The 10,017-nt window shown below is 33.2% G+C and overlaps 1 protein-coding gene across 1 annotated transcript; it reads left to right on the forward strand.

Annotated features, from left to right (window-relative positions):
* The first annotated feature begins 226 nt into the window (after positions 1-226).
* LOC106448695 (UDP-glucuronate:xylan alpha-glucuronosyltransferase 1-like) lies at positions 227-4,792 on the forward strand. The gene is made up of 2 exons (XM_048757528.1): positions 227-267; positions 4,261-4,792. The coding sequence occupies exons 1-2, from the start codon at positions 227-229 to the stop codon at positions 4,790-4,792; spliced, it is 573 nt and encodes a 190-aa protein (XP_048613485.1).
* Positions 4,793-10,017: the final 5,225 nt, after the last annotated feature.

Here is a 10,017-nt window from a genome sequence, read left to right on the forward strand (position 1 = left end):
CCACTTTTGTTTCACCAGGACCAGGAGATTCCAAGTTGATGTTTAGGCTAATCCATTTCTGGGAAACTTCCATTAATTCCAAAGGAGGCATCCTTATCGGAACCAAGTACGTGACAGTCGATTTCTTTAATCATCATCATTCACAGTAACTTGATCGCTTTGGTTACATAATCGACCGGTGGAGAAAATATTAGAGACTTAGGCTCAATTATTCATTGACTTTGTCATGGAGAAGAAGACTAGGAGTGGTTATGGGAGTTATAGAAGGTATGTTTTATCTATTGAAACAATGGCATGAGATTACATTTGATCTGAATACAAGCAGTGTTTTGTTATTGATGATGATCAAGAACCATTGATTTCTCAATTCATAATTGGAGATGAAACTAAGTCATCAAGTAATGGCTCTTTCTTCGAAAATATAAAATACAAAAAATTAAAGTTAAGTGTGTTTTTGTTTGTGTTATCATCTACAGATATATTTAACTTTGGATTGTTTATTTTGGAAAGGATTACAAATCTGAAACCTGGTGAGGAACGAGAAGATCCATAAATGAGGTATGTTGAGTAAATAAAAGTTTATGGTCGGATAACTTAGAGAGAGTGGTTGATGAGAATATGAAGATTGAAGAGAGAACATTGTAAGCAAGTAATTACACTTGAACTTATGTTCACTGACAAATCCCCGTTAAAGCAAACCAAGCTTCAACGCAGATTTATGACATGGTGTTTCTTCGTATGAGTCTATCTCAAGTCATTAATCAGACATTGTAATTAGGTTGGGTGTATTGAAGAATTGAAGCTTTATTCTTTTGTTTTGATTTTTAATAGATAAGATAGTTCTGTTACGATTTGAAGATATCTTTTGTGTTCCTTTCTTAGTGAAATTAAATTTCTATGATTTTTTTCTTCGATTTTAAATTTCACATAAACTGAATCCAAAGTTACATTGTTGTCGGTACAACAGACATATACAAGTACAAACAATGCAATTTACTTTTTAGGTAAGATTTGCACGTGCACAAATAAACATACTTGTTATCTGGTTTATCAGTCACTATTTTCAGTCCAATGTGATCTCTTTTATATAATTAATAGGCAAAACCATATGTGGATACGAAAAGGGTCCTAACGAGGTATCTAATGAATCTAAGGTTATAGGAAAACATAGATGAGATGACATGATGAAAAGTTTTGCGGGATCAAAACAAATTCTAAAAATCACATCTATATTATTAAAACTGAAGTACATTTACTGTTTGGAAACTTAGATAGTAGATTAAATGAAAGTTGTTTGGAAACAAGGATAGCAGATTAAATATATTTTTTTATTTACATATTTAGTCACTGTATTTATTTCTCATTTACAGATTCTGTCGTTTGGAAACTTGGATATCTATCTATCTATATTATTAAAACTGAAGTACCTTTTGGTATTTTTTGGAAACTTAGATAGTAGATTAAATGAAAGTTGTTTAGAAACAAAGATAGCAGATTAAATATATTTTTTTATTTACATATTTAGTCACTGTATTTATTTCTCATTTACCGATTATGTCGTTTGGAAACTTGGATATCTATATTATTAAAACTGTAGTACCTTTTGGTACTGTTTGGAAACTTAGATAGTAGATTAAATGAAAATTGTTGGGAAACAAGGATGGCAGATTAAATATATTTTTTATTTACATATTTATTCACTGTTTTTATTTCTCATTTACAGATTATGTCGTTTGGAAACTTGGATAGCAGATTAAATGAGAATTGTTTGGAAACACGGATAGCAGACTAAATATTTTTTTTATTTACACATTTAACCATTGCATTTCTTTCTTATTTACAAATCTGTCACTTCACTTAAAATCAAAAAATTAAATTAATTACAATGAATTGTTATTTCTTTTTGCTGAAAATAAAAACAGAAACTGTAATATATAGTATATATTAATCTGCTACAATACAATTTTCAAGAAAACTAAATATCATAAAATTAATAATAATTCATAAAAACCTACTGTAAAAAATTAAATCATTTTTAAATAAATAAACAAAAAAATTAATAGGTTAATATATGAATATTACAATTACATCAAATTGCATCAAGTTATAAAATTATAAATATCATATTACATACATATTTATAATATTACGTACATATTTATTAAAAAATATTATCAAACATTTATATTATAATATAACATATTCTACTCAAAATATATTTTACAAAACATAAAAATATAAACGGACATTTTATAAAATCAATGGTTTATAAATTCACATTGAACACAAGTTAAATCTAACACCCGCGCGGGGGCGCGAGTCAAGATCTAGTCTTATATATTAAAACAGAAGTCACAACCTTCATTCATGTGTGATTTTTTAAAAAATGGATCTAATTGACATATTCCTAGAAAGTCATGTAACATTTAATATCAAATCTTATCATTTAAATTTTGGGTTTACCATAAATTTTTATTAGGTTATCAATAAATGAATTTAAAAAATAGATGATCCATTGGATTTTTAGATAGTATAAATTAAATTGACATAATTTAATGTTGTAATATTATACCTCCATATGTTAAATATTTAAATATTTGTCGATGTTAAATTTTAAAACTATAATGATTTATTTTCAAATAACAAAAATCATATTATCTAACAATAATCAATCTTTACTACCTTAAACCAATGAAAACAAATTTTGAACTATATAGCTTATTTTAAAAATTAAACAAAAACTAAATGTTTAATTATTTACTCGATAATATAAATCTATGAAGCGAAAAGTTTAATTTTTTAAAAACTTTCTAAATTTATGAAATGTTACAATATCTTTGAATATGACAATAAGATAATATTTTACTAATCTTTATATATATAGTTATGATTTTAATAGTGAAATAATAATCCAAAAATATATATATAGAAGAAGATACAAATAAATGTGAAAGTTTAAAACAATCTATTCATTGAAAAAATATACCGTAAACTTATTATGCTTTAAAAATTGATAGACACATATATTATAATATATACCAATTTAGAATTGAAAACAAAATATTTATATAAAAATAAATGAAAACAAAAACCCGCGCGGTTGCGCGGATCGAGATCTAGTATACCTATTTTTTGTATAACTAGGTACTGAAAGTATGAAAAATATTTCAGCATACAAAAACAAATACTGTAAAATTTCGAGATAAAAATTCATATTAATATGCCTATGATCAATAAACAAAACTTTCAACAAAACAAATAATAAAATTTGTATGTATACAAGAGAAAACAACAAAATATACATTTAATCCTATAAATTAAAAGTCATGAATTTGAATAGTACTCACTCCGTTTCAGAAAGATGTACATTTTAGGTTTTTCACACTTATTAAAAAAATATATCATATTTTAGTTACCAATACATTATTTTCAGTAATCAAATATTCTCCAAAAATTTAACCAATAAAATTTTAATAAACACAATTATGTTTTTAAAATTTACAATTTATAATTAATTTATGCATTGAAAATGTAAAACATGTATCTTTTTGGAACAATTCTTTTTTTCTAAACATAGATCTTTTTGGAATAGATGGAGTATTGTTTAACATGAAAACTCAAATATTGTAACAACAAAACATATATACACACTCACCAAATATAATACTACGGGGATGATTGGTAAGTGCTGTAGTTTTATATTTTTTGCTGTAGAATTTAATCTGTAGATTTATTTGCTGTAGCTTTCCTTTCTGTAGATTTCTAAAGCACTAATTTTTTGCTCTGGAAATAAAGCTCTCTACAGCCATATTTTGGTTTTGCATAGATTTTTTTGCTGTGAGTTTTTTAAGGAAAGCATAGCTCGATTGGTTGACATATATAGCTGTACATTCAATTTTGGCTGTCCAGAGCATCTACAGCCCCAACCAATCATCCCCTACATTACTATGAACTGAAAACCAAAACTAATCAAACAAATATGTTAACTATGAGTAATAAATCAATCAATTTAATATTGTCCAAAAATTCACAAATAAAATCATAAGCTGATCATATGGTTTATTTTCTTAGTTATATTTTAAGTTTTTTGGTATAAAATAATGTAAATCAAACTTTAAATGTTTTATGAAGTTTTAAATTAAAAAAATTATAAGATACTATCAGCGGCTCAGAGCATAAGACAGCCTGGCTCAAATAGAGACCTCGTGATCCTCGTCGATGAGACCGAAGTGGACTCGAAGCCGCTGGTTGGCAAATCAGGACGATACAGAGGATTCGAAACCCTAAAGCAGAGAAAGACGCTTACAACGAGTGGAACTACAGCAAGTTCAGACTATGGCAACTCACTGATTACGACAAAGTCATCTTCATAGATGCAGATCTGTTGATCTTGAGAAACATCGATTTCTTGTTCCGGATGCCTGAGATCTCGGCTACGGGAAACAATGGCACTCTGTTTAACTCGGGAGTTATGGTGATCGAGCCTTGCAACTGCACGTTTCAGCTTTTGATGGAACATGTAAACGAGATTGAGTCGTATAACGGTGGAGATCAAGGTTACTTGAACGAGGTGTTCACGTGGTGGCATCGGATTCCGAAACACATGAATTTCTTGAAGCATTTTTGGGTTGGGGATGAAGATGACGTGAAGCGCAAGAAAACGGAGTTGTTTGGAGCAGAGCCTCCTATTCTTTATGTTCTTCATTACCTGGGGATGAAGCCGTGGCTATGTTACCGTGACTATGACTGTAACTTCAACTCCGACATATTCATTGAGTTTGCGACAGATTGAAGGGTCTGTTGTCTCAATTCAGACACAAGGTCGAGCTCTTCTAGGGCCAGGACATATGGGCCACGAATATAAACTAAGGCCATACGACAACCCCATAAAGGCCTAGGCTTTTTCAGCCTTATGATCAGCCCACCCCAGCAGCTTCTTTGTCCTATAAATATACCTGAAAGGTGAAGTTGAGGTTAAGGGTTTTGAGGCAAGTTTAGCAGAGCAGATACAACAAATAGAATTAGAGTGGCGGTGAAGATACTCAAAGTTCTGATCAGGTTGTGTTCCTTGGCTGTGTTAGTGTCATCTGTCATTGGTGATATCTCTTCTCTGGTTCCTGTTGAAGTAGAAGAGATTAGACGTTAGAATAGGTTTAATTACGATATAAGCTCAACATATTGTAAACTCTTGTTCTTGACACTAGTGGATATTTGAGAGGGCAGTCTCTCTCAAGACGTACCGAAAAAGGAACTGGGTTACCAAATTGTCTTGTGTCTTTAACTTACAAACAAACAAACGTATCAAGGTCACATTGATCAAAGCTAACTTAGGTGATATAAGTTGGAACAGAGGTTGAAACGTATTTCATTACCTCACACAGATATTGCTCACTGACGATGGTGGATGGTCCACGACGCAATGCCACGGGTATGTTCACTACAAAAACGTTTCTATAACAACGAAGATTTACGATTTCCTCGTAAATTTACATGGCGTTTACAACGAAATTACGACGAGTCCAAAATTCGTCGTAAACTCTATGTAATTTTACGAGGAAACAGTTTCGTCGTAAAGTCAATGTAATTTTACGACGAAAGTACGTGGAAAAAGAAATTCGTCTTAAACGTTACATCGACATTACAACGAAACATGTTACCATTATATTTAGGTGAAAACGTGTATTCAATGTGCTTTAACTTACCTAAATTCGTTGTAAATTTGTTGTTATATATTCGTTGTAAATTCGTTGTTATATTTCACCTACCAAACTCGAAAATTTCTATATATATATGTCATTTCCCACAACTCTCTTCCTCACAACACACAAACGAAAACAAAAAAAAATCAGAAAAAAAATTTTCAAAACAAAATCTAAGAAAAAAATGGCCGGTGGCAGTAGTATTTACGAGTTACATACGGAGTTGGATGTATTTGCACAAAGATTCCGACGGGAGGGTGACGAACGCATTTCTGAGCGAGCTAGAGACATTCATGTACCAGGCGGGCTGTACACCGATCACGCAGGAAAGCGGTAAGATGTTCTGCGCCTGTCCAAAATGAAAAAATTCAAAATTTGCACGTAGTGAAACTGTATGGAAGCATTTAGTAAACAGATGATTTACACCACAATACTACATTTGGTATCAACACTGAGAGGGTTATGGGGGAAATTAAGCTAGTAGTAATAATAATTTTGAGGATGCTCATCATAATGAAGAACCGAATCATTTGCATAATGAATATAATTATCATCAAGAGAAGCAGATGGTAGATCATGATAGGGTTCAAGATATGATTAGCGATGTATTTTTAGAAACAACTACAACAATAGCTGATGGAACTGGAAATGTAGAATAACCTAATTTGGATGCAAAAAGGTTTTATGAAATGCTAGATGCTGCAAATCAACCAATCTACACTGGTTGTAGAGAAGGTCTCTCTAAATTGTCTCTAGCAGCTAGGATGATGAATATTAAAACAGATCATAATTTACCTGAGAATTGCATGGATGCATGGGCGGAGTTGTTTAAAGAGTATTTGCCAGAAGACAACGTGTCTGCTGAATCTTATTAAGAGATTCAGAAATTAGTTTATAGTCTTGGGTTGCCTTCGGAGATGATTGATGTTTGCATCGACAACTACATGATCTACTGGAAGGAAGATGACAAGTTAGAAGAGTGTCGATTCTGCAAAAACCCACGATTTAAACCGCAAGGCCGTGGGAGGAATCGGGTACCGTACCAAAGGATGTGGTACCTACCAATTACAAACAGATTGAAAAGATTATATCAATCTAAGAGGACTGCTGCGTCGATGAGGTGGCATGCTGAACATGTCTAGAGAGATGGCGAGGTTGCACATCCTTCAGACGCAAGAGCATGGAAACATTTCAACAAGGTACACCCAGATTTTGCTACAAATATTCGGAATGTCTATCTTGGGTTATGCACCGATGGATTTAGTCCATTTGGAATGTCTTGGAGACAATATTCTTTGTGACCAGTCATTCTTACGCCGTACAATTTACCGCCGGATATGTGCATGGAACAATAATTTCTATTTTTGACCATATTAATCTCTGGGCCGAAGCATCCAAAACGGTCTCTTGATATTTTTCTTCAACCGTTGATAGAAGAGCTAAAGCAATTGTGGTTGGAACGGGTGAGGACGTACGATTGTTCTTTGAAAAACAATTTTATGATGCGAACAGTTTTGCTGTGGACGATAAGTGATTTCCCTGCTTATGGGATGTTGTCTGGCTGGACAACATATGGAAGATTATCTTGTCCATATTGTCTTGGATCGACGGATGCTTTTCAACTGAAGAATGGTAGGAAGAGTTGTTGTTTTGATTGTCATCGTTGCTTTCTTCCACTTTCCCATCCGTACAGAAGAAATAAGACACCATACCCATCAGACATATTTCCAGGAACATGTCAGTTTCCTCCATATTTCACCGGCCAGCAGATCGAAGCGGACATTGATTATTACGGAGCTCAAGAAGCCATTAAAGTTGGAGGAAACTGACATGTTCCTGGAAATATGCCTGATGGGTATGGTGTCTCTCACAATTGGCATAAGAAGAGTATATTTTGGGAGCTACCCTATTGGAAGGATCTTCTCTTACACCACAATCTGGACGTCATGCATATTGAGGAAAACTTTTTTGAGAACATCATGAATACAATACTGAATGTCCCTGGGAAGACAAAAGATAACAAAAAGTCAAGAATGGACTTACCTGATATTTGCTCAAGAAGTGAGTTACATATCAAGAGCAATGGAAACGTTCTTGTTCCCATCTTCCGGTTGTCATCAGAAGCCAAAACAACTTTGCTTGACTGGGTTGCATCAGAAGTTAAATTTCCTGATGGTTATGTTTCAAATCTGTCAAGATATGTTGAACAAGGTCAAAAGTTCTCCGGAATGAAGAGTCATGATTGTCATGTGTTTATGCAACGACTACTTCCATTTGCTTTTGCCGAGCTCCTTCCAGCAAATGTCCATGAAGCACTTACAGGTAATTATAAATTAATAATATATATACATATGTTATGAAATGTTATTAATTTGATTACTTTTGCAATATACAGTCATCGAAGCATTCTTCAGAGATCTTAGCATACGTACGATCATGGAAGAAGTCATCAAACAACTTCATGAGAACATTCCGATCATATTGTGCAACCTGGAGAAGATATTTCCTCCTTCATTTTTTGACGTCATAGAGCATCTAGTTGTCCACCTACAGTATGAAACATTGCTTCGTGGACCTGTACACAACGGATGAATGTATCCGTATGAGCGACAGATGAAACATTTGAAGGGGAAAGCAAGAAATCTTGCAAAGGTGGAAGGTTCAATAGTTGCGGGGAGTTTGACAGCCGAAACATCTAACTTCACATCATACTACTTTGCTTCAACTGTTCGTACGAGAAAAAGAGTTCCTAGAAGATATGATGATGGTGGAGTACTGACATCATATGCAATTGATGGTGTTCCTGACATTTTATGCTAAATTGGACGGTTTGGTGGTAAAACGAAAGAAGTATGGTGGTCATGTGAAGAGGATAAACATAGTGCCCACACTTATATTCTGCTCAACTGCGAGGATGCAATGACCCGTTACTTTGAAAGGTAAATATTTTTGTGAATGTTAACTATGTGAATGTTAATTATATGAATTGAAGTTAATTATATATGACTTCATCTTTTGTTTAATTTGCAGCATGTTTGTATCTCAAGTTGAAGAAGCAATACCAAGAATATCTGCAACTGATGTGGACACACGGAAAGATAATCACTTTGTCAAGTGGTTAAAATCACAGGTACGTAATATATCTCATTCATATATTAATTAAGCAAGTTTTTTGATACTTCAATATTAATTAATAATATCTGTTTTTTGCAGGTTGATTATGACGATCCATATTATCCCGTATGGTTTCACAATTTGGTTCAATGTCCAGTAGCAAAGGTCACCACATCACCTATGTATTTCACACGAGGATTTACCTTTCACACATACGAGTACGGGAGACATCGGGCAATGAGTAACTACGGAATATGTGTGAAAGGTGAAACAGACTTTTACGGGATCTTGCAGGAGATTATTGAAGTAGAATTTCTGGGGTTATTGAAGCTAAAATGCGTGCTCTTCAAATGTGAATGGTTCGATCCTGTTGTGAACCGAGGGATTCGGTATAACAAATTTGGTGTTGTGGATGTCAATTTTAGGAGAAGATACAACAAATTTGATCATTTCATTTTAGCTTCACAAGCCGACCAAGTTAGCTTCCTTCCTTATCCTCGCCTTCGAACTTCCGGGATAAACTGGTTAGCTGCTATCAAAATTACACCTCGTGGACGCATTATCGCTGGAGAAGATCCGCCTTTGCAAGAAGAAGACACTATCACTGAAGTTGAGGTACCTGAACAACAAACTGATGAAATCCTTTTGATCGACCCGGAAAACATTCAATATGAAGATCTTCCCGAAGATGCGACAGATGAAGCACGTGAAGACGAGTTCGAGGGAAGCGACGATGATGATTGTACTGATATTGATGAGAACGAAAACGATTTAGAGTAATTTAATATTGATGAGAACGAAAACGATTTAGAGTGATGTAATATATGTAACAAATGTTGTATTTCTCTATTGTAATGTTTGTTTAAGGAAATATTGATTTTATATCATCTTAATGTATGTGTAACAAATGTTGTTTTATATAATATGTATTTCTTTAGATTTAAAAAATATATATGGAGTTTTAGGGTTTAAGTTGGAGAAAGAGTAAGAAGAAGTAAATAAGAAGATGATGATGTTAGATGATATGTGACTTTGGGGTTTAGGGATTTTATTCTCGGGGTTTAGGGTTAAGCGTAGTAAAGTCCTTGTAAAAATAACACGGGGATGGTAACTTCGTCGTAAATGAAAAAAGACGGGCCTGGTAACTTCGTCGTAAATGGTTAAATCGATTCCTCGTAATTTCGTCGTAAATGAAAAAAAATGG

The sequence above is a fragment of the Brassica napus genome, chromosome C5 (genome assembly GCF_020379485.1).
Source record: "Brassica napus cultivar Da-Ae chromosome C5, Da-Ae, whole genome shotgun sequence".
Classification (NCBI taxonomy): Eukaryota; Viridiplantae; Streptophyta; class Magnoliopsida; order Brassicales; family Brassicaceae; genus Brassica; species Brassica napus.

Bases quoted from the DNA above. Each gene is read 5' to 3' on its own strand.
- LOC106448695 (XM_048757528.1), top strand. From the start codon at position 227: ATGGAGAAGAAGACTAGGAGTGGTTATGGGAGTTATAGAAG. The intron at 268-4,260 runs GTATGTTTTATC...TTGGCAAATCAG, and splicing joins GGTTATGGGAGTTATAGAAG to GACGATACAGAGGATTCGAA.